This window comes from Heterocephalus glaber, unplaced genomic scaffold (assembly GCF_053883595.1).
Source record: "Heterocephalus glaber isolate CG9 unplaced genomic scaffold, H.glaber_assembly_v1.0 deba00001472, whole genome shotgun sequence".
Taxonomy (NCBI): Eukaryota; Metazoa; Chordata; class Mammalia; order Rodentia; family Bathyergidae; genus Heterocephalus; species Heterocephalus glaber.
Window position 1 is genome coordinate 12,529,981 of NW_028258315.1, and position 24,788 is coordinate 12,554,768.

General features: G+C 42.6%; 1 protein-coding gene across 11 annotated transcripts in view; it reads left to right on the forward strand.

Annotated features, from left to right (window-relative positions):
- Positions 1–24,788, forward strand: part of Phactr1 (phosphatase and actin regulator 1) — a 512,176-nt gene that overhangs the window by 419,603 nt on the left and 67,785 nt on the right. For 6 of the 11 annotated variants that reach the window (XM_004847676.4, XM_013073203.3, XM_087181169.1 and 3 more), the window contains 2 exons: positions 9,604–9,771; positions 11,752–11,958. In XM_004847676.4, coding sequence (XP_004847733.1) covers positions 9,604–9,771; positions 11,752–11,958 — 375 coding nt within the window. The remainder of the gene's footprint in view (positions 1–9,603; positions 9,772–11,751; positions 11,959–24,788) is intronic. The other 5 variants (XM_013073205.3, XM_087181168.1, XM_087181172.1 and 2 more) reach the window with 1 other exon arrangement.

A 24,788-nucleotide genomic window follows, 5' to 3' on the forward strand; every position in this document is an offset into this window, starting at 1 on the left:
TCAGTCCAGGCCCCTGACCTACCCCAGTGTTAGTAAGGAGAAACCAGACAGACTTGGGAAGATGGGATGTTAATAAAAGGAAAGCTATCTAAAGCGTGGAAAAGGTTGGCTGACTTTGTGCTTTTCCCAGGGACGTGTGTGGAGTTAGACAAGTCGGTGGGGTCACAACAGTCCTCTCACAGGAGTGCCACACCTGGGATCTGGTCCCGCCTCTCGAGTCCTGTTTGTAGAGGGTACAGGGCATCGTTTTATCTCTCTGGACTCTGGTTTCTGATCGAATATGACCCAGTTCCCCAGATGCTCAAGCCAGCAAGGCCGTGCTTTCCCTGATCCCTCCATTTTGGTACCCAGCCCCCAGCCTGCTGGATTGAAGGCATCCTGCCACCACCCAGGTGGGGTCTCTGGGGTTGCCAGGATTGGTGAACTCTTGAAATCTGTGTGGCCTTTGCTGTCTTCTCTTAGTGTTGATAAGAGATTGAGGGGCATAACCCAGATTGGGCACTCAGGCCATCACCCACCTGGAGTAAGCTCGAGTTTTGAGCCCTGTCCTGCCCCTTACTCCTCACCTCTGTGGTACAGCCCCTTCCAGTTCTCTTTCACACACACACCCCCAACCCCACCCAAGGGAAGCCGAGTTTCCCCTGTAAGGATGCAGCGCTTCTTCCAAGATTGTGCCCATGTTGCTCAGGGCTACCACTGCACACTGTCCTGGAGCATGTCACCCTCCCAGAGCTCCAGGCTTCCCACCATGCTGGTTTCTCCAAAGGAGATGATGCCCCCACTGAGTGGACCACTCACTGTCATGGGAACCAATGACCAGCATCATTTCCACCTCTCTGTTGCAAAACACCTTTGCTCTTGCATATGCCTCAGACCCTTTGTTGGGATTTTCAACTCTACCTTGTAGAACTTTGGGAAGTAATGGAAATGTTCCAGTCTGTAGTGGCCAGGAGAGTGGCCAGTAGCCACATGTGGCCACGCACCACTTAATGCAGCTGATCTCTGCACGTCAAACTTTAGGTATCTTGAACAACAGCCACATACCACTCCTGAGCTCCGCTAGAGAAACAGAGCTATGTAAATTTGGAAGTGGTCCCCTTCTATCACTTGGTTTCCCCAACTACAACCATTGAAACATTTTTTAAATCCTGGAATCTGGATTCAGTTGGGCTATCATATTCCATAGGAGAGAAATTGTGACATGTAGCTCATTTTATATTCAGTTCCCGTCCCAGTTGCATTTTTGATATCAAAATGTCCAGGAGTAGCAAGATGATCTCCTCTGGTTGGTACAAACCTTGGAGCCAGAGTTGTTATTTGGAAATAGTGGTTAGAGCTAGCGTAGTTCATTAGGGTATGTGCTTGGCATGAAGACTGCTGAAGAAGCATCAGTACCCAGGACAGAGAAAAGAAATTGTGTCTGGGAGGCAGACAGCACGTTTGACTTCATGGAGTGTTCAGGTCACCAGCGGGCTCCAAGTCCGAGACAACCCAGACCACAGGAGCATGTTTAAGGGGAGGGTCTTGTATCAGTTAGTGTCCCAGACCCTTTTCTCATCACTGAGATGCACTATTCTATACCCAGAGTTTAAAGGAGAAGTTTATTTTGGCTCAAATTTTCATTGTAAGTCAGCTTGCTTCAAGACACGAAGGCATGGCAGAGGGGCACAGTGGAGGAAAAGCTGCTTACCTCATGGCGGCTGGGAAGCAGAGAGAGAAGGGAGGAGCTGGGAGGGAGATATGCCTCCCAGGCCCCATCACCTAACAGCAAATCAGTTGTAGTGTCCCCAGAATTCAACCACCATCCAGACGCCCTGTGTTTGAGTGCGTGAGGGTCTTGGGGGACGTCTAGATCCAAACAGCAACAGTCGGCTTTCTCCTTGCTGACCAAAATACCTGACACCTGCACCTTAAAGGAGGAGAAGTTCACTCGGCTCAGGCCATGGTTGGCTGGGTCCAAGGCAGAAATGTGGTGGAAGGGCATGGTGGAGCAATGCTGCTTAGTCCACGGCAGCTACAAAGCAGGGCACGGGAACAGCCCCAGAGAGGAAGGGCTGAGGGACCAGATCTGGGCCCGGAAGTCACACCTTGAGTCACCCAGACACACCCAGAAATGTGCTTTACTAACTCCCTGGGCGGCTCCCAAGCCAGTCAGCTGCCAGTTAAGTTTAACTGTTATAGGTCTGTTGACGCCAAGAGGTGGCCAAAGGCAGTACATGCTGATAAACCCAACTGGAAACAGCTACAGGAAAGAGCAGCTGAAGGGGCAACCCAAGGTCAGTGTCTTCGGCACTTTTGCAATAGGAAGTCATTGCCACTTATGTGGTTAGTATCTTAGGCAAAGGCCTCTGAACAAGAGGGGAAAGATTACTAACATCAAAAGAGAATATAATCCAGAACAATAGCAACAATCAAAACAACGAAATAGTTCTGTGAGCACAAAAATATGTACCATTCCATCCCATGTATGAAGTCATCCAGAGTTACCACAGAACTGCTTAGATTCTGAGACTGAAATACACTTGGCATAGATTTTTCAAGGTAGTTGGTTCCAAAGAATTCTGTGTCTCAAAGATGGACAGAAAGGATCTTCATGGCTTTGAAACTATTTTATTGTATATGTGCTGGTCAGAATAATCCAGAAACCTCTGGTTGCAGATGGAAATAAAAGATAAACTGGGAGATTCTTTGATTTGTGGATTCTAGTTGTGTGTGTTTTTCTGTGTTTTTCGTTTTTTGGTACCAGGATCAAACTCTGGTCCTTGCACTTGCAGGGCGGGTGGCAGAACCACTAAGCTAAATCCCTGGTCCCTCTGGATTCCAAAAACACAGGTTTCCTGGTCCTACAGAATCCTTCAGTCTCTGCCTCAAATCCTGGTAGTACACAAGCACCTTGAGACAGACACACACAAAACATACATACACACATAAGATGACATTTTTTTTCATTAGGGAAGAAAATGTGCCCAAAAAGCTACTTTAATTTTTTGTTTGTTTGTAGAATTTTTTTTCACTTAAGACCTCAAGTTTTTTTAAATGCTGAAAAATCAAATGACAGTAACATTCAGTTATAACTAGACAGTGTTCCATTGAAATGTACTGCTTTTTTTTACATCCTTTTAAATTTTTTAAATTTTTATTATACATGTTTGCAGTACATAATGATTGCATTCATCATGGGGAATTGGTACGTGAACATAATGCATCTTAATTCTTTTGACTTCCCCTAAAGGAACGTATTGCTCTCTATGCTCTGCATTTACAATTTCATAAATTGTCTATAACAGCTGTTTAGTTTAATCACATCAACTCCCTAAACTCGGGACATTGAACAGAATATCTCCACCAGGGTTAACAAATACCAAGGGGCCATTTAGCACTTCTTGGGTTTAAATCTTTTAATCCATTGATGAAATCTGCAGATAACTTATTGCTTAGTTAACTGTTGCTCAAGGCATCACTTTACTGACTGTAGGAGTCACTAGTGGCCTTAAGGACAGTGATTTAAAAGGTTATTGGGATTAACAAGCTTTTCAGAGCTCTGAATCTTTTGCCCAGATGACACCTTTGTGAGTTACAGAGTGATGGCTACGCCCTCTTACTGAGTGAGGTTTTCCTACTCTAGTAGTAAAAGTATGTCAGTGTCAAGGGAGAAAGAAGACACAGGGCCAAGCACCATGTCATGGTTCACTGACCCGAGCCCCTAACATGAGGACAACCACCGTGTGAGTGTGTGAGTGTCATTTCTGCAGAAAACAGTCTTCAGCTCTTCATCAGCCACTCCATACGATCCCCTTTTTGGTCTAAGAGGGTGTCTAGGAAGCAAAAACGAGAAGCCAGAACAAGCCAAAGAGTAGCTCTTGTCTCAGGGGGGAAATCCTATTCGATACTTGCATCGGGCTCCTCATACTTGTCTTGACAAGAGCAATTATTTGCTTTACCACAGGTGGCTCCACTGTTTTGATTTGCTTTCATTATAACCCTTGGTGATCATCAGTAAATTAAAATCCATTTGAATTTTCACAAGTGCTTATTTAGGTTCTACACATTTGCATCATGAACAAAGATGCAGTTTAACTAATGCTTCTCAGTGTTTTCAGTCTAAAATTGTCACATGACACTTTACGTAATTTTTCTTGACAGTGGGTGCAGAAATGTGACCTTTGCTAGGAGGACTAACCGTTAACAATTTAAGTTTTAATTGCAACAAGCACATATATTATTTATGAAGGATTGCTATATTCTTTTGTCATCCTTACGTAAGGAATTACAATTTCAACAGAAGTCATTTTGAATGGGATCAGATTTGGAGTTTACCTACAGTGAAGATAATTTTGGTGCCAATGTGAAAGGAGTTTGGGGAGGGGGGACAAAGAAAGAACCTGATATGAAATGAATTCCTGAAATAATGTTTCTAGGGTTTTACTGTAACTATCACAAATAAAATGTCTGACATAGTACTTGACATTGAAAATGTCCATGTTTCTGCTGTGTACAGAGGCTTTTTATATAATGAGTACAAGCCTCTAGATCTACACTAAAACTTTTCTTAGCGTTTTTAAAAATAAAAACATAAAACACTATTTAACTCCAACAAGCCAGAAATACATCCGTTTCCTTCCCAGTTCTCACTATAATGTGTCCAAACAGAGTAAGTCAGGCCAAAAAAAGAAAATCTAAATGTAAAATGCTCTGCTGCTTTGGTTCATGTCTTATTTCAGGCTGATTTGAAGTATAGGGGTGAGTAGGGGCCTTACTGTCATCGTTTCCAGCTTCTCTTCTCATGCAGGGAGTACGCTGATCTGGAAAGAGGTTGACCATCATCTTGATGTCAAAGGTCAGAAGCCCAAGTCCCCAGAGGTTAAGGAGTTTGTTGGCAGGATGGTGACACTGGTTTCCCCATACTCTTGAGTCCAGCTCTGCCACTCCTCTATGCTGCTCTCATCCCCTGCCTCTCCGAGAATAAGTTAGGGGTGCTCACCAGCACCTTCTGTGTGCTGCAATGCAGGCTTCCAAGGAAAGCCTGGGTAACACTGTTACCCATCGTGTCACCCATCCATGATGCCTTCCTTTTTTTTTTTTATGTAAGATGGAAGAAATACTTTCTTCCCTTGTTCCCTTTGTTCCCTCCAAATCATTAGAGATTTGAGGATCCCACTATGAGTACCATTCTTCTGTCTCTGTATTTCTAAACCACTGGAAAAATAAGATAAATCAGGAGCTCATGGTAGGGTCTGTTAAAGACTGGGCTGGAGGAAATCGTAAGTAGACCTGATGATTCTCCTACTCCCCATCCTGGACACCCGCAATCAACCCGGCAAGGGAGGAAGTCTGAGTGTTGACTCTGAACTGCTCCAGGGTAGGAAGGAAGAGATTGAAGCTCCTCCAGGGGAGAAATAGGAACCAGTGGTTGCATCTTACCTAGCAGTGGGCTAACTCTATGAATACAGTAAAAAACTGGGCAAAAATCAAGAGCACTTATGGAAAATTCCTCCTGCCAAGAACCAAAGGAGGGGAGAAGGCATTTCCCCTCTAACAAAAACTTATTTTTTTCATTTAACTTAATGAGGCAGCCTGCAAATTTTTCTGTTTTTAGAAATAAACATTAGCATTTTTATGGGATAAAACAAGTTAATGGTCATTAAACTCTACTTATATTATGCCAGATTCCCTTCAGAACACTGCCAACCTACATGCATATTTCATTTTGGTGTCATTGTAACCGACATGTGCATATTGTTCTAATTCCTGATGTTGTACTTGACATTACTTCAAATACATTTTCCTGTATCAGCATCACCCACACAGACATTTCATTTGGATTTTTCTCCGTCCCAGCAAGGTTATGCATTTTGCAAGTGGCACCTGGGATTCGTTTTTATTTACCTGAACAAATATTCTTTCTTCTTGAAATAGTTCTTTTATAAGCTATGTTTGGCTCATATTTTTCCATTATGTTGCTTTTTTTCTTCTTTTTGGTATACAGCATTCCATTTCCCAAATTAAAAATCAGGAAGTTTTATGAGTAAGTCAAAGCTATCCATCTGGCTTCCTTCTGCACAGCCTGAACAAATAAATATATATTTATTTCTACTATTTTTCTATTCTTATTTATTCTAGTTTTTCAGTTTGGGTTTTCATTTTTTGATCCATATGAAATATATGAAATTTATTTATGGTTCAGCATATAGATACAAAGTAATTCTTTTTCATACCCATAGTCAACTATTATTTTTCAAAGAGTTCTTATTCTATAAGAAATAATTTTTAAATATAGGTTTTTATATAAACCATAATTCATAGCCTAGAAAGTCAGATTCCGTGGTGAGCTTAAGTTTATTAAAATACTTTTGTTTTTCGGAATTAGAATTGACACTTTTTTATCTTAGGTCCCCACAGGGCCATAAACTCTATACTTTCTCAAAGCAAAAGTCCATTTTTCGTGTAATTTTTTTAAAAGTAGAAACTGTTGTTATCTAAGTGTCTATGAGAACCTGATTGAATTTGTCACCTATCCTCCGTGATGACATTCATCTATAAATAACAACTTCAGTTAACCCTTAGCTTTGAGAAAAATTTTAATTGATTAGAGGTTGAGTCTATCCCCCCAAAACCAGGGAATCTCCCTTTGTTAGTCAGCATCTTGTTACTGTAACAAAATACCTGAGATAATTAATTTATGCCGAGAAAAAGTTATTTTGGCTCATGGTGTTGGAGGTTCTGGTCTAAAATTGAAGAACTCGTTCATAGGCCTGTGGGGGGGGTGTCAGGTGGAAGTGGGGGAAACATGAGGCAGAGAAAACTTCTTACATTGTGAGGCAGGAAGCAGAAAAAGAAACCAGGGACCTATTGTCCCCTTTGAGGACACAACCCCAATAGCCTAAGGACCTTCCTCTAGACCACACCTTTTAAAGGACCACAGCACTTCCCAAAAGTCCCTCCCTGGGAAAAAAGCCTTTGGGACCATTCAACATCCAAACCATAGTAAGCCCTGATATAAAACACGTGACAATAGCAAAACAATATATGATTAAAATTTTTAAACCAGGTACTTGAAATATAGTCACAATTGTGACTTCCATAGAGGTAGGTGCAATTAGTGAAAACACAAAACATTTAAAAATGTGTCTTCTGAGCTAAAACTCTGGATAGAACTTTCAAATATATTGCACTTTTAGAACATTGAAAAATTCTATGCAGGACAAGATCTTCCTCCACTATGTACTCTCCACATATTCTTAGTGCACATCTGCTGTCTTCCTTCCTTCCTTCCTTCCTTTGTTCCTTTATTTCTCAGGATTTAACAACTTTTCACCCTGACTTTTCCCAACTCTCACACCCAGATTGGATTTGTTGGAATTTATCCTGAAGAGGGAGAATTCTGATTGCAGGAAAACAAATTCTATACAGGAAGATGGTCTTTCCAGCCTTGTTTTCATAATAGCATAAAACACTGGAAGTTGTTTTGTGACTAGCCATAAGGAAATAGTTAAGTTAGTGTCTCTGTAGTCATCCAATATAGAATAATCATTAAGGTGATGACCATGCAAATTTTGCCTATGGTAATAAAAAAACAAGATGCAAAATTTGATAACATAGTAGTACTACAACCACAGTAGGACTACAACAGAAACTGCTTCTGTTAGATAGGATGGTGCTGTGATCAGTGTCTTATTTCTTCTCCCATGTTTTTTGGAAATGTGCATTTAGCAGATAGGACAATGGAATCCCCTCGAGTAATTTCTCCCCAAAGTGGTTTGGGCCTTTGTGATCTAGCAAAGGTCTTTTGACTCCTCGGGGAGCTCCATTTTTTGAGAGTGAATACATCCAAAGAGGAGTGAGCAACATCACTTCTCAGTTACTAGCAAAGCTTCTCACATTGAGAATCTTAGGGTCAAAACAATCCAGCTGCAATGATATCTCTTCCCAGTGTTGCATTTGTGTTCTGGCTACAGGTCAGAGTGGATGCTAAGCACTCGATTGCATCTTTTCCCCAAAGCAGCAGAACTTGGCACTAGCACCGAGGCACACCCCCCTTCCCCAGGTTGCCTTGTCCAGGACTTTGAATATTCTTGGAACATCAGAAATCAAAGTGGTCTCCTGGAGATGCATTGAACTGAATGGTAGCTGTGTCATTATACCACCAACTGGTAACTTTAAGCATAGCCACTTCTCATCATGTCAGCTTGAACATCCTAAATAAACCATGTAAGGAGGGCTGGGGACAATCCCATAGCGCTACATTAACACACCTCAGCCCTTGCCATCCTGGACTCCCAGCTCAGCTGTGCGATTTCCATAGCACTGGCCTCAGCATTTGCACTGCACTTGTGTTCTTAATCAGGAATAGTAATCAGATTGTTCATTCCAATTATAATAACCTCTACTACTGTATAGGACATTTTTTTAACGAGCTGAATAAGAAGAAAAAAGTCAACCCTTCTATAAATGCCAGTGCTTTCTAGTGTCTGCTTCAGATGATTTTTTGAGTGTTCAATAGTTTTTTTAATATTTGCAAAAGATTCAGGTCAAGCATCATATGTCCTTGAATCATGTGCTGTTGAAAGCTTATTGGTTGGTAGATTACTCCGTTGAACACTTCACTGGCCAGTTCTGATGCGGTGGACTGGAGGAATCCTGTGCCACCGTGTATCAGTGATGGATGAATCAGAACTTTGATAGGAACATAGTGAAAGAAAAAGATTAACCCTGGAGTTACCTCATTTCTACCTTGAGTCATCTTTCTTCCTGTGTTAAGTCAGGTAATTGCTTTGCTGGTTTCTGAGTTTCTGAGTATCCATACATTGTCTTTCATCTAGTGTTTATTCATCTGACTGGAATAGCTTTTAATCCTCTTTAAAAATTAATTTGACTTTAATGTCTAGTCATTTGAGACTTCCCGGGGCTGAGATGAAGTCACAGTGGGGAACTTTTGATATGACAAATGGCCATTATATGGGAGCCATTGATCCTCCACTGTGGTGTTAACCAGCTGCCCCTTGTGCCACTGAGCTGTAACCAAGATCAAAGTGGGCGTGATTGGTGGTCGGCACTGGAGGAATTCTGGCACTTCCAACGGGGCTGCTGCAGCCCGTTAGATAGAGATCTAGAGATCAGAGCTTCTGGAAATGCTTAGCTACTAAAGGAATTGGTGAATAGAAGCCAGGATGAATATTTTCCTGGGACCTTAGGGAACCATGTTCTTGTTCAGTGACATAAATCCCTTTTCTCCTGAAAGTGGGAATTCTCAATCCTTGTTTTCCCATGTCTGAAGCCCACTGAAGTTTTCCAACTTTTTAAAAATTAGAACAAAAATTTAACTTTAATTCACTTTCCTTTAAAAAAAAATAAACAGAGCATAGGAAAGATAGAGAGAAAACAAGCAAGTTGCTGAGGATCATTGGATAGTGTTGCGCCGATGGATAGACAACTGATCTCTATAAATAAAACAAATGTCTTAAAAGCAAAAGAACAGACGTCACCTTTAGATATTGACCTTGATAAAGCTGGTTCAAAAGCATCTGGACTCAGTTAGCAGGCGCTAAGTGTCACCTTTCCTGGGAGGCAGACATGGTCTAACTGCGATCGCCTTCTCTCTGACAGATGGGGAGCTCTCCATATCAAATGAAGATGACTCCCTGGAAAACGGGCAGTCCCTGAGTTCCAGCCAGCTGTCTCTGCCTGCACTGTCCGAAATGGAGCCGGTCCCGATGCCCAGGGATCCCTGCTCATACGAGGTGCTCCAAGCTTCAGACATCATGGATGGGCCAGGTAATGCCACTAGCAGGGTCAACAGCCAGGATGCCAGAAGGTCACCCTGGACACCTCTGCCTGGCTGGACTTTGGGTTCCATTTTACACCATCCTCTGCATAAGAATCTGGAAATGTGGATGGAACCGACCTATCAGCTCTTCATACTTATTAGGATAAGAAAATATGGGGGATATTTATACCTATTGTTCTACAGTTGTTAAAAACCTTTTTATGACTCTAATCATATTAAAGGAAATATAGCTTGTTTCATCACATTAATGATTTTAAATATCACTGTTTTGTTTTCTAACATGAATCTCTGTTAAAGCAAAGACTCCTATGTTCCGTACAGTATCTATCTAATTTGCCTGTTCAAAAGGCCTGGACATGTCCTTTAATTTCTAGTCCCAGTATACCAATTAATGATTATATCAGTTTACTAGATACAGTCAGTTAATTTAATTGTTGATTAAATTGTGTACAATTTTCTGGGTAAGTGGGGGTCTGCCAATAGATGATTCCCAGTTGAAATCATCAGACCATTGCCTCCCTCTCTGGTCCAGAGTCACCCAAGTGGCCAATACTCCTCTCAGGAGCTTTGCAGAGTAATCAAGTTGGCCCAAAGATGAGTCCCTCGCAACAGATAGGAACGGTGTGTGTCATCAGGAGATGAGTCTGCAGGAAGGAACCTCTTGGAATATCCGGAGTATGGGCAGAAAAGCCTCGTCCTTTACGCATGCCAGGTGCAAACCCATGTGCACAGGTGCTCATGTGGGTGAATGGGAGGGATTCATTCCTGGGCTGCACCGTGGGGCCTGGCAAGTCCTGGCTCCCTCAGTGTGTTCGACTCTGACAGCAAGGATCTCCCTTGAGACGGTGAGAATTCCATGCTCCTGGGGATTCTTTGCAGGTAGAAGGAGGGAAGGCATTATATAGTATGAGCTTTCTCACCGAGTTACATTCTCCCCTCCAAAGAGAGTCTTCCAAGGAGAGAGCAGTGATTCTTTTTAACCTAGTCTTCCTTTGACATTGAAATTGGGTAGATTTGATTGTTTTAGTGAAGTCTGTCATCCCAGCAAAACCATAGTTTCACCCTGTCTTCACCCAAGCTGCCAGAACAGTAGAAAGGTACGTGTTACCATCAGCTCCCAAGGGGAGCCCACTGGGGGATCCTATAGGGAAAGACAGAACCAGGCCCAAAACAGAGCAAAGATAAACAGGGGAACTGAGACAAGACCACCAAAATTCTGGCAGACAAGAGAAGAGGAGAAAGAGAAAGATACAAAAGGAGAGGCTGTGAGCATCCTTTGCCTGGTCAGAGATCACAGGAGCTGGCAGGGCAAGGGTGTTCCCCATGACCAGAGTCCTGTGACCGGGGGCGGCGGGCGGGAGGGGGGGGCACCTCTCAGTACTGGCTGCTCCAGGACCTGGGGGAGCTGTCTGTTCAGCACCAACCTTCTGGAGCACCTTCTGCCCCAGCCCTGAGAGGAGGGACAAAGCAAGCCCCAGTGGGCAACACAGAGACCTTCACCAGTTTGAATCCACTCTCTCTTCATCCCCAGCAAGAACACCTGGGCCTTAGCAAAGGGCCCAGCACTGGGTTCTCCTCGTTGGGTTTAAGGGACTCCCGTGATTGATCTATTGCACCTGCCATCCTGTTGACTGTTGCTGTGGTCTGTCCGTGAGCATCCATAGACTTTGTCTAATAAGCATAGTTTGAAATGGTGATATTTTTTATGAAAAAATGTCCTTCCTCCTCCTTTCTCCTCTTTCTCCTTCCCCTTCTCTCTTCTGTCTTCCTCTGTCTCCTCTCTGTCCCTTCTCCATGCTTCCTGCTCTATCAGATCCCTGATGTCCTTGCTTTTGTATGACAACCTGGGGCAGTTGGTGCCTGCTGTCTGGCCAGCCTGCCTGCCTCTCTGTCCTGTGTCCCTAGCCAGCCCCACCTGCACTGCATGTGTGTAATGTCTCCTGTGTATCATGTGGTTGTCCCCTCAGTGTCTGAAGAGAGTCCCTCTGCCAGTGAGTCTGGAGTCCTCCTGTCCCAAGATCCTTCAGCCAAACCAGTCCTGCTACTTCCCCCAAAAAAACCTGCTGCTTTCTCTGGAGACCATGAGGAGACCCCAGTGAAGCAGCTGTCCCTTCTCAAGCAGCCCCCGGCCCTGCCTCCCAAACCCACTGCCCGGATTGCCAACCACTTAACAGGTGAGTGGACACATCTTCGGGGAGTGCAGCCCTCCTTCCCTTCAAGGGATCCTTTCTTGCTTGCTTGTTCTTTTATCTGGGGCCTGAATGCACGTCTCTGGGGAGGTTGCCCTGTGGGATGTTCAGGTGTTTCTGTGTCTTGGTGCATACATTCATGGACATATGCCAAAAGCCTTCAGCCATGTGTATCTGTAAATACGTACATTGTATTTATGTGCCTAATTCAAGATTATTTGCCCACTTCAAGATTATTTGCCCATCTAGGCAGAATAGATTTGACATTGAAATGTTTGCAAAGATAAAGAATCATGCTTTGTTTCTGTCATAATGAATTTGTCAAGGCTTTGTATGTTTTGTCTTTAAGTTTTTATCTAAAACCCAGTGTATTTCTCCTATTACAATCTGTTTCCATAATGTATGTTCTCTTAAAGAAAGAAAAAGCAAAGACAATAATCTGCAGAGTATGTGGGAAATATTTCTAGTGGAAGAATAAGCTTAACAATGTTATCCTAAAACAATTTTGACATTTTCATTTCTGAAGTGGCACTGAATGTACCCAGTTATGAAGTTGGGTAACCAATGAAATTGTATTTCACTACATGTTTGCACATGAATCAAATGCTGCTTTGTGACTTAAGGCTATAGTATAATCAAAGACGTTAAAAGTTTGAAAACAACCCTGATAATAATCCTAGCTGATGCTAGTCAACTGTCTTCTTGCACTATATTTTCCATTTTTACAAATACTATATCATTGATCTTTATAGTGTAATTGGGTGGAGGTAGGGGAGAATATTCACCTGTTTTGAGGTAGAACAATAAGTGTCTCCTCTAGGACTGACAGGAATTCTGCAGCAGTGGTCTATAGGGCTTGGTTTCCCACCTCCTAGCACCTATTTACTCAACACGCCTACTGTAGACAGAATACTGTGCCAGGTATCAAAGTGGATGCCGCCCTGCAAACACACACAGTCAGCCTCTGCGTCCATGAGTTCCACATCTCTAGTGCAGCCAACCAGAGGTCACAGATATTTGGGGCAGGGGGATTACATCTGCCCTGAATGTGTACAGACTTTCTTTTCTTGTCTTTATTCCCTAAATATAACAACGATGTAACAGCTATTTACATAGCATTTGGATTGTACTAGGGATTGTGAGTCATCTAGAGATGATTTCAAGTTTACACAGGTTGTGCGTGGCTTCTATGCAAATGCAGCACCATTTTATATAAGGGACCTGAGCATCCTTGCAATTTAGTATCCACAGAGGTCCTGGAATCAATTCCCCTCTGATACTGAGGAACAGCTGTGCTTTATAGGGAAAGGAGATAGATTTCATGTATATGGCTAAGATACCTGTCATTTGGAGGAATCTGTGGGGTCAGTGCATGCTTGTAAAGTTTGCTGAGAAGTCTGAAGCTTGAATTGACTTTTAAAGCGTTAAGGGCGTTGTAGAGAATGAGAGAAGGAATTCCAGGAAAGAAGACCCTGGACAAGGCTAAGAGGTGGCAGGGTTTGGGGTCCTTGGACAATGGGCTTAGCTGGTGCAGAAACTTCATTTTGGTTGTGCTGAAAAGCAAGACTCACTAGGTAAAGGCATCCAGAGATGTAGATTTATTCCCTGGACACTGGGAAAGGCTTTGGAGGGTTTTTTGTTTTTTGTTTTTTGCTTTTAGCATGGGACAATATGATAGAAACCAGTGTGTAAAATATTTTCCTGGGTCACAGTGTAGAATGAGCAGGGTGAGGAGAAGCTGAAGGGCTGTCACTGCTAAGGCCAACTCTGAGTTGTGTGCCTCCAAAGCACTAGTGAACAGAATGACCTGAGCCAGAGAAGCTACTTCAGTCCTTGCAGTGTGAGCTAGAAAGCATCTGCCAGTATTAGGAAGAAGAGAGAGCAGACCAGTAGACAAAGTGTTTTAACAGAAGAGTTACAGAATTTGTTACCTCACAAGGCACTCTGATTTATCTAGTTATCTAATGGATGAGACACATCGGGGCTTCAGTTATGAGCCTTGAACCTTGAGTGGCCTCATACCCATGGGACTGTCTCTATCTGAAGGATTGAAGATGTCTAAATTGGCCCAGTCTCCCTGGCTTCCTTTGTTCCTTTCCAGTGAATGGACTATATTATCTATGAACTGTACCTCCATATCATGTAAAATTAAATGCACAAAAATACACTATATTCTTGCTATTTTGTACCTGTCAGTCTCTTAAATATTCAGGATAAGACCAGCAGGGATGTCTAGGGACTGTGAGTCTAGGGCTGTCCTTTTGGGTTTAAACTCAATTAGACTTCCTTAATTTTTATAAGTGAGCAATCAGTCATAATAAATTTGTATCACCATGAGGCATCTCCATTAACCCCGTTCTGTTACTAATTACTCTAGAGACATGTGGGCCATGTCAGAAAGAATTAATAAACTAAGAATTCCAGAACTCTAAGTGGAGACGTATGATATGTTCTCAGTGTCTGTTGTTTGGTTGACATGCTTGAAGAAAAACATGGGACAATGGAAAGGCACCAAGCACAATTAAAAGAGCATGACTGTGGTTAATGGTTTGGTAGAATGCTGGAGGAAATAACTAAGACCCTGAACTGGAGCCATTCTGAGTTCATCATCATGGAAAGCCATGCAGAATTATCTCAACTTCAGCACTTGCTTCCACTTTACCAGGAAAACCACAATTCCTTGGAAAATATTTGTCTTACAAATTTTCTCTGTTCTTCAGCCAGGCAGAGAGGAACTTTCTTGCTCTCTCAGACTCTCTTCTTCTCTCGTTGACATCTCCTTCCCTCTCATCTACTCCATCATGAGCCTGTGCAGTGGCCTGTGACATGGGGTCAGGAATTGATGGGCAAGAGGTTCCTGTCTTTCTGGAAGTACAGTCTCTAGCAGAGTTCATTGTGTTTTGAATATGGTATGAGATGAATGCATCTCAAAAATGGATTCTTCCTGGAATGATGGATGACCCCAGTGGACAAGTGACTGAGACAAATCCTTGGTTTCTTGCCTTTCTAAGTCCCCATCAGTCACTCCTCCAGGCATCCTGATCTCAAAAGTCCAGTGTTAAACACTGTATGAATAACCTATCCGTTGTGCATGAGAGACCTGGAGGGGGCCATACCCAACAGTCAGTCAGCTTACATGTGTTGTGTGACAGTCACAGCTGGGTAGTAATAATAGCAGCTAGCATTTTTTTATGACCTTACCAAGTACTGCTTAGTCCTATGAGGCAGATGCCATGATCATTCTTACTTCCTTTTCACAGAAGATGGAAATGAAATTTGGAGAAGTTAAATGAGTTCAACACGGTTACATAGCCAGTAAGTGGCAGAGATGGGCTGGAGCCCATTTCGGTTGACTTCAGATCCTCACTTCTAACCATAAGTTTATACCAAAATGCCCATGAAGTTATCAGTTTTGTTTCTTAGCTTTGTATATTTTCATCCAATTAAGAAACTAGAAAATCCGCTGCTTTACTTTTATAACTTATATTAATCTGCTTAGGTTGCCATGCAAAATAACATAGACTAGGTGGCTCATACAACAAGTTTATTTTCTCCCGGTTCTGGAGGCAGGAAGTCCAAGATTAAGGCATGGTAGATTTCATTGCCTGTGAGAGCACTTGCCCTGGCTGAGAGAAGAGAGAAGGAGAGGGAGATGGGGGGCGGGGGGCGGTCTCTGGTGTCTCCTCTTATGAAGGCACTAATCCTGTCAAATAGGGTCCCAACCTTATGACCTCATTTGACTTTAATTATCCCCTTATTCTACACACCCTGGGATTTAGGGCTTCAATATGCAGTATCTAGTCTTTCAAAAGTAAGTAATGTTCTCAAGGCACGTGGTTATTCAGAGTAAGACCTGAGTTCAGTTGGGTCAGGTTTTCTAAAGACCAGAAGCAAATCACGTGGGCAGTAACTGACCCTAATTAGAGAGTGTCAGTTTGGTAAAGGAAACTATTGCTGATCCTTAAAAACAAGTCCTGCTGGAACAGTGAGCCTCCCTAGGGCTCATTTGAATGACTGAAACCTTGACTACTAGGAAACTTACTACACTTGGGCCTCTGTTACCCACGGGCCTCACATTTGCAGATTCAACCAGGCACAGCTTGAAAATATTCAGGTAAAAAGCAATACAAAAATAACAGTGCAACAATTACAAATAATATAATTTTAAGTATTGTATAAGAATTACTTTTTTTTTACTTTATTAAATTCTTTTATTGGTACATTGTAGGTATACAACACAATTACATTTCTCATTGCGAACTTGTACCTTTACATGATGCATCTTGGTTCTTATTTTTTCCCCATTCCTAGCCCTCCCTTCACGCCCTCCACCCTTCCCTATTTACAAACACTTAATTTCCATTTTTTCCATTTCTCATCATTTTCCCTTTCCCTTCTTTCCTTTCCCCTGCCCCTCCCACTACCCCTACCCCTTTGGACCTTTTCTTCCTATTTTGCATTATCAATTATTCATGCTAATCATTGGTACATTTTAGGTATACAATATAATACAATTCATCATTGGAAATTTGCACCTTTACGTAGTCTCTCTTGGTTCTTATTTTTCACCCTTGCCCGGCCCTCCCTTCAACCCCTCCATTCCTCCCTATTTACAAAGATTTTGTTCCTATTTTTCCATTTTTTCATATTAATTCCGTTCCCTTCTATCCTTTCCTCTAGCCCTCCCACTTCCTTCCCCTTGGCCCCTTTTCTTCCTATTTCACATTACCTATTACACATTTTAGTCCTTAAAGAATTACTTTATTTACATAGGAGTTACAATGGAGTTGGTATTATCTGTAACCTAGAGATGATGTAAGGTGTACAGGATTGTGTAGGTTCTGTGCAAATATTAGCCATGTTATATAAGGCACTTGAGCATCTGCTGATTTGCTGTCTGAAAGAGTTCCAAGAAACAGTCCCCTCAGGTACCAAGGGTTGACTATTCTCAGAACTTGGGTGATTGCAAATTTCAACATTAACAAAGTATTTGCAACTTCAATTTTGTCTGACAAATGTCATCTGTGCCCTGTGGAATTCTTCAGCCCTGGCACTTATGTATGTCTAATGACAATAGAGATCCAGTGCTTGTCAAGACCAGTATTCCTATTTATAGCCTTCTCTCTAGTTTTGTGGACACTATCACTGTTCACAGTTGCATCCTTATATGTAATCTCATTTTGTTTTCCTGACTCTCCTTCTCTCTCCAGTGTCCCACCCCACCCCGTCTTGTGTCCATCTCCAGCCCTACCAAATCCTCTACTTTTCCCTCTGCCCCACCTTCCCACCCAATATTCTACTCTGGTAGTGCAAGAAGACCAAAGATGGAAGCTATGAACTTGGACTTTACCTGTGCCTCTAAAAGGAAAAATAAATTGCAACATGAAAGGGCTTGAGGTTTATACACCTTGGTTCACTGGTTCTTCAAAAGTGTCCTGTGCTCTTTTAGGTGGCACTCAGTCAAGTGCAGCCACAAGAGGAGACACAGGGAAGGCCAAAGAAAGCCAAAATTGATTATCTGAACGTTCCCAGAGGCAGGAGGCAAGGCTTGCCACACAGGACCAGATGGGCCTCAGGGTGGCCTGGGAGCAGAAAGGTGATTGGAAAGTCTGAGTCCAGAGTCTTCTCTCGGGTTTCTGCAGAAGGGTGAAGCAGTTTAAGATTGGCCAGTTTGAATAATTTCATCAAGCTGCCTGGGACCTGATTCTGGGATGATTAAGGCAAAAGAATATTTCATCCTACAGTGTACACATCAGATGGAGGTGGTCTGGCTCTAGATTGTCTCATTTGCATGTCAAAGACGCACGCCAAGCTGATCCTTGACCATCTCTAAGAATGGGACAGCCCCAGCCCTAACCCTAACCCTTACCCCAGCCCTAACTCTAAAGTATAAATGAAAAGAATAGAGGGATTACCCAAATTGACTTTTTATACCAGTTTCTCCATGTTTTTTCAACTGTGGGTTGGGTTTTTTTTTCCTCAAAATGCAGATTTTTTTTCGGTGGCACATATAACGACTTTATTGATCAAAAAATGTTTTAAAGGCTTTCCTCTATGACTTCTATGATCAGGGCAAAGAGTGTAGCAAAATGCTTCTCTATGTAGCGAGGTCAGACTGAAGATTTAATTCACTCAACACTTAGGGTCTGAGTGCCCACCATATGCAAAGTGTTTTACTAAGCCCTCCTGCAACGTACAGAAATTGTTAAGGCTTTAACTTAGCCACTACACAGTGTAATGAGCTATAGAAAATGTTTAATATGGAGACTCAGAAATATAACTCTAAAGAAACTCAATTAGTAAAGGTTAAATCCTTTTAGCAGAATAAAAAAAGTTTAAAGAAGAGTATACTTAAGCCTTTAAATGTGAGTAAAATTATGGCAGGTAGTCATGGGGGATTGTTCTTAAACAATAAGCAGAACACTCAAGGGCACAAGTTTGAAGCATATTATGCTCAAGAACTAGCAACCAGTCCCACTTGGCAGGAATAACGGGTGCTTGTAGCACCGTAATGAAAGGTGAGGCTGAAAATGGATTAGAGAGAAACTGAGAACCTTGGTCCCCAAGATGGGGTTTGAACTTTGTAGGAGGAAGTGGGCATCTTTTGTGGACTTTCAGCAGCTACAGCTTGATTTCAGCCAAGCGTGTTTCCTTGACATTCTTGTGGAAACGATGGACAGTGATGTTCTCTGTCAGATGAATTTGTAACTGGATGTATAAATATAACTGGGGGGTTGTTATGATTTAGATCTAAAATGTCCCCCCAAATTCTCATACATTCAGAGGTGGGGCTTTTGGTAGGTGATTGGTTCATGGGATTAATCCATTGATGAGTTCACAGTTAAATATGCTCTTAGGAGATGGGGCCTGATAGCAAGAAGTGGGTCACTGGGGCATGACTTATAAGAATGTATTCTCATCCCCAGCTCTTTCTTTTCTCTGTCTGCTTCCTACCTGCCATGGTTAAGCATTTTTCTTTTGCCATGCACTTCCACTATGCCATTTCTGTCTTGGCATCAGCTAACCATGAATTGAACCTCTAAAACCATGAGCCAAATTAAACATTTCCTCCTTTAACTCCCATCATTGGGAAAGTGACTAATACAGGCATGCTCATCACCAACCTGAAGTTTCAAAGGGCACCAACCTGTTGCCTTTGGGTTTTTTTCCCAGGGTTGAGTTTCATGAGGCCAGGGATATAGTCTCCCTGGCTGTCTGCTGTGTCTTCAGCTAACCCTACCCCACAGCAATACATGAGGCCTTGGAAGAAGAGAAGTCCCTGTCACTGAATGCCTTTTAGGATGAGCCCAGTAATCATTTGTCTGAGGATTCCTAACAGATATTTAATTCTTCAGGGAAGCTGAACAAAAGGTTCTCCAGCTCTGAATTCTACCATAAATGAAATCTGATTGTTTATAGTTTTGAAGGAAAAATGATAACCTAGTAGAGAAGCAACCCCTTATAGGAATAGCAGTTAGAACATGACAGTGACCCACTGATCAAACTTATGGTCCCACCCTAGGTCTCAGGGATGCCCTAGGAATGTCAAGGGAATGGCACACCCTCTAGACACTATACAGACCATTTTCCTGTCAACATCATCACTATAAATGCCAGAAATATGAATGTGACCTTCAACAATGAATAAATATCCTGCATATGAGAGATTCACAGCTAGAGATGAGCTGTAACTATCCTTATTTTTCCTTTAAAATACTTTTATGGATCAAGCTTGAGCTAATTTACACCCTCCCCATGAATGTTCTACCTCTTAATAGTTCTATGTAGTATGTAGTATTTTCTTTTATAGGAATCTAAATTTGCATCATTGGGCCAGGGAATTAGCTCAGTGGTTCCACCGCCTGACTCACGAGCACAAGGACCCAAGTTCGATCCCCACTACCAAAAAAAAAGATAAATTTGCATCATTTAACCTTCAAGCTCATAGCCTCTGGCTTTAGTGTTCTGAGAGCAGATGACCATATTTGTGCTCATCTTGTGACTATGGTTTTCGGCTTTTGGTTTGGTTTTTTGTTTTTGTTTTAGTTTTTGGCAGCACTGGGGATTGAACCTAAGGCCTTCACACTGAGCTACATCCCCAGCTCGTTTTTTACTTTTTTATTTTCAGACAAGGTCTTGCTAAGCCACTAAGTTGCCCAGGCTAAGCTCAAACTTGAAATCTTCCTGTCTCAGCCTCCCAGAGTGCTGGGATTATAGTCATGCACCACCATGCCTGGCTGTAAATTTGATATGATTCCCTCTCAGTTCTTGCCCAGTTCACAAATACAGTTCTTGAGTGTTGTGGGATCCATGCTTCCTTCAGCCATCTACTTCTAGACTGCTCACCTTCCGTGTGCCTGTCCTACAGAAAGCTCAGCGACCAAGTGCCTGCCACCCTCTTGCCCTGCTATCCCTGGGGGCAGCAATCCATTGCTCCTGAAAGAAACAAGGTAATGTGCTTTGTTGTTTGGCTATTTTTGTTTTTGTCTTTGTGGTTTAGGGATTGAACCCCGTGTACAACTGAGCTGCACCTCTAGCCCTTTCTATTTTTTATTTTGAGACAGGATCTTGCTGAATTCCCCACCCTGGCCTTAAACTTGAATTCTACTGCCTCAGCCTCCCAAGTAGATGGGATTATAGGAGTGCACCACCAGGCCCAATTGTCCTGTATTTTTTTAGGTGATTTATAATTTCTATCAAACAGGTGTTTGTTGTGGTGATTATAGGTATTTGTTCAGTGGTGCCTCTTGGAGAGTGGTCCCTCTCTCCTGGCTATGAATAACGTGGAATTGTACCAGAAAGAATCGAATTGAGTTGCATGTCCTGCAAGATGACTTGCTAAGTGGCTCGGCTGGTGAGCAACATTCATCTCCTTCCCAGCACCTCCCTCTCAATGAGCCGTGCTCCCTTCTGTCATTGTCATCTTCCCAGGTGGTCTTGAAAGAACTTCATTTAAACACAGACATGTTTCCTCGTGCAAAGTGGCTTGGCCCTCAATTTTAGGATTCTGAAGGTCTCAGGACATATTTTTCCCAAATGCCAGATGTTTCCTAAAGTTGCCGGAGGCAGGCCTGGCTGGAGAGAGACAGCTAGGTTTGAGGCATGTTTGAACACAACTTCTGCTGTTTCCAGTCCTTTTCCTCTTCACCGTCCTTCTTACCATGAGGGGCCAGGCAGCACATTTTGCCTTTGACCAAAACAGAACACCAAGCTACCTTATGGTCTCAGGGTGGCCTGAGATGCTCCAGAATTAATGGCGTTCTTAGGAGATCCCTCTGCAGACAAGGAGTCATCTGATTAAGCAGCTCAGCGATGCTAATGTAAGTCCCAAATACACTGCTATTAGGCCCTTTATGTCATAGGTAAGATGCCTGTATCTAAAATGGGTGATCACAAAACATGGTGGATGTCTAAATTTTTAAAAATTTATTACAGTAAAAGACACTGCCATTAACCGCCCTTCCCCAGAATACCCCCTCTCACCTTGAACACACTTATCCCATCATTTTTGCCGCTTTCTGCAGCAGTTCTGGAAATCCTCTTTCATGAGTGTCTTTATGAGGTGTGATCAAAAATACAGTGAATACTGCAGCTGAGTGCCATCCAGTGGAAAGCCAGGCTTATAAAAATACCAGTGTGTCTTCATCTGTGTTGTCACCAGATTTGGCACCATGCAACTTCTGGCTCTTTCCCCAAACTCAAACTGACCATGAAAGGGAAACATTTTGGATCCATTCAAGACACCAAGGCAGCCACAAAGGCAGAACTAAAGAGCCATCTGCGTTTCAATTTACACCTCATAAGAAAAGACATCAGAGAATCAAACCTGCTGAAAGCAGGTGGCAAGTGACTGAAACATTCTCATGACACCTTTTTTTATTTGGCACTAAGTGCTACTATCATTGATAAGCACTACTGATACATCAGTTAGAAATGGGCTTCTATAGCAGGTGCTAATTTAAAAGTTCCTTTTTGCTGGTGAGAAGAGACACTAAAAGTATACAGGTTGAGTATCCCTTATTTGAAATGCTTGTAACCAAAGCAGTTCAGATTCTGGACTCTTTTAGATTCGGAACAGATAGAGAGATAGAAATAGGGATAGGGCCCAAATCTAAACCCAAACTTCATGCATGTTTCATACACTCCTTGTACACATAGCCAGAAGTTAAATTTATACAATATTTTAGTGATATACCTGCATTTTGATTGCATCACATGCAGTCAGGCATGGAATTTTCCACTTGTGATGTCATACAAATGCTCAATAGTTTCAAATTGTGGAGCATTTCACATTTTCGGATTAGAGATGCTCAGACTGTATTCACTTCGCCCCCACTAATTGTCATTCGTAGCCCACAATCCTGTGGCACAAGAACTGGCTTCAGAAGTAATCTTGCATTTTCATTTCCTTGAGCTGCATCATGTTTGGAAATATGGGCCTCTTGGGTTTTATGGCTCTGTGACACTCAGAGTTTGGGTTTATTTTCCTTGTTTCCTGGAACTGGTTGTTTTTGCTTCTTCCACTCCATCAATGGAGACAGCTTTATGAATACACTGCACCTCAATCCATCTGGCTGCAGAAATAAGTCCGAGAGCAGAGAGCTTTGTGCCCCAATAGGACCAGGAACCATCATCTTTCCAAATATGAGAGGCAGAATATGTCCTCCAACCATTGATAAATATCACGCATCAAATAGATGCAAAGCATGTTATTCAGCGAGGTGCTATCCAAGTGAAAGATTTATCCCTGGATTTTCACAAGTAAAGAAACTGAATTGCACAAAGATTATTTAGCTTTCCCAGCTGGTTCATACCAAGGAATCTGGATATCCTAACTACTAGTTCCTTTTCCTCCTCTGCCTTGCTAAGAGGGTCCTTTGCTAGCCTCTTGGTGCAGCAGCTTGTGTCATTTTCCAGTCACTGCCGCTTTGTCTGCCCACTTACCTCAGACAGTCTCGCCAGGTACTGAGCACGCCCTCTCTGACTGTCTTGGCTCTCATCCTCCCACCCCTGGGTGGGAAGCATCGGGATAGTTGAATTGTCAGAAACATAGCAAAAGCCCTATGGTGACACCGCAGATGCATGCCGAACTTTGCAGTTGACAGTATGTTCACATTGTGTCTGACCTTAAGCACAACCTGTTGGGGCAGCAGGGAATCTATTATGATGTTTACTTCAAAATTCATGAGAATACATTTGTTGCACTCCTGCTGCATACCAAGCACTGTACTGGGGATGTTTTATTCTCAGATCCTTGGCTAACCTGTATGGGGACTTTATAAAATTAGAAAAAGGTGCCCTCTGGAGGTGACTCAGCCCTATGCCAGGATAGGCCGCAGGCGAGGTTCCAGTCCTTTCATCCCCCCAACACCTGACGTGGAGGCTGCATAGACATTCATCTATTTGCTTCTCCTAAAAGACCTGTGTGGTAGATAATGCTGACCTTCTACAGATGAGAAACCTGCTTTCAGGAAGGCTAAGGGTCTTGGGCAGGGTAATGGAGCCTCTTGGTCTAGGGCCTGGGCTGACTGCCCAGCCCTTCTGAGTGCTCTGCCATGGGTGATTTCACCAGGATGTGGACCCTTAGGCTACAGGATGAGGCTGTTCTCACCCTGCCTGTGATGGGAAGGAGCCCTGAACAGGTGCATCTCACACTTGATGTGCATGGCTCATGCTGGGATAAGCAGAGCCTTAGTGTAGGAGAAGCTGGACACTGAGTTCCACCTTTTCCCCCTGCCCTAAAGACATGAAGAAAAGGAAACAAATGAATGGTGAGTGAGCACCTCTTAAGCATGGGGCTCAGTTCTTGCTCATGGGTAAAACAGGAGAGGAAATAACCACACTCAATGTGATATAATTAATACATCATATCTACTGCTGCAAACAAAACCAGCATCAACTCAGGACAAATTGAGTGGCTGAATTGACTCTGTAGGAAATGCTGTGACAAAGGGAAGCTTGGGACCATGAGAGTCCTAAGCAGCCTGGGGGAGGATGATGGCCTTCCTGAAGGGCACATTCAGTAACGACAATGGTGACAGCAATAAGAATTAGTTACTATCTACTGCGTAGGTGAGCACCAGGAACCATCCAACACGGTTTATGTCTTTTTCTTAATTTTCTTAAGTATCATATGCCATTTTCTTCCCATGTTACAGATTGAAAAACTGAACATCAAAGCGATTAAACAGCTGTAGCTGAAGCTAACAGCTGAACGAGTGTGTGGCTTTTAGTTTCGATTTTTAGCCCAGCAAATTTTGGCACTGATTGTGTGCTTCTTATCGGTATCACTTGTGGCGCTTTCTCAAACTGTGGTTTCAGCTGAAGTTAGAGAGATCTGGGAGCTGATGTACAAGGCAGGTTCAGTGCAGACCCAGTGACTCTGAATTCTGAAAATGAGGCTCAGGGACTTGCCTCTGCCAACCTCCCAAAAGAGGCAGATGAAATAAGGATGTTAAGAATGTGGAATCTCAAAAGAAAACATCAAAAGTGGATGCCATGCAATCCAACATCGCCCTTTGTCATCCATACTAAGACAACAGCAGTGTTGTATTAAACAAAAATGAATATTGAGTATATGTTGGCTTTTTTAATGAAAGCACAAAGCACATACCAGGCAAATTTTAAAAATCAGCAAGAAAGAGACAAAACCTCCTGGCTCGAATCAATTTTGTAGGAAAAGCTAAACATTTGATTAAGTAGTTATTGATCGAGACAATAATTTAAGGTTCTTCATACTTGACTAAAATGTCTTAATATGTTCCAAAGCAAGTCAAATAGAAAAATCTTCTCATGAAATATAAGATATCATTCAC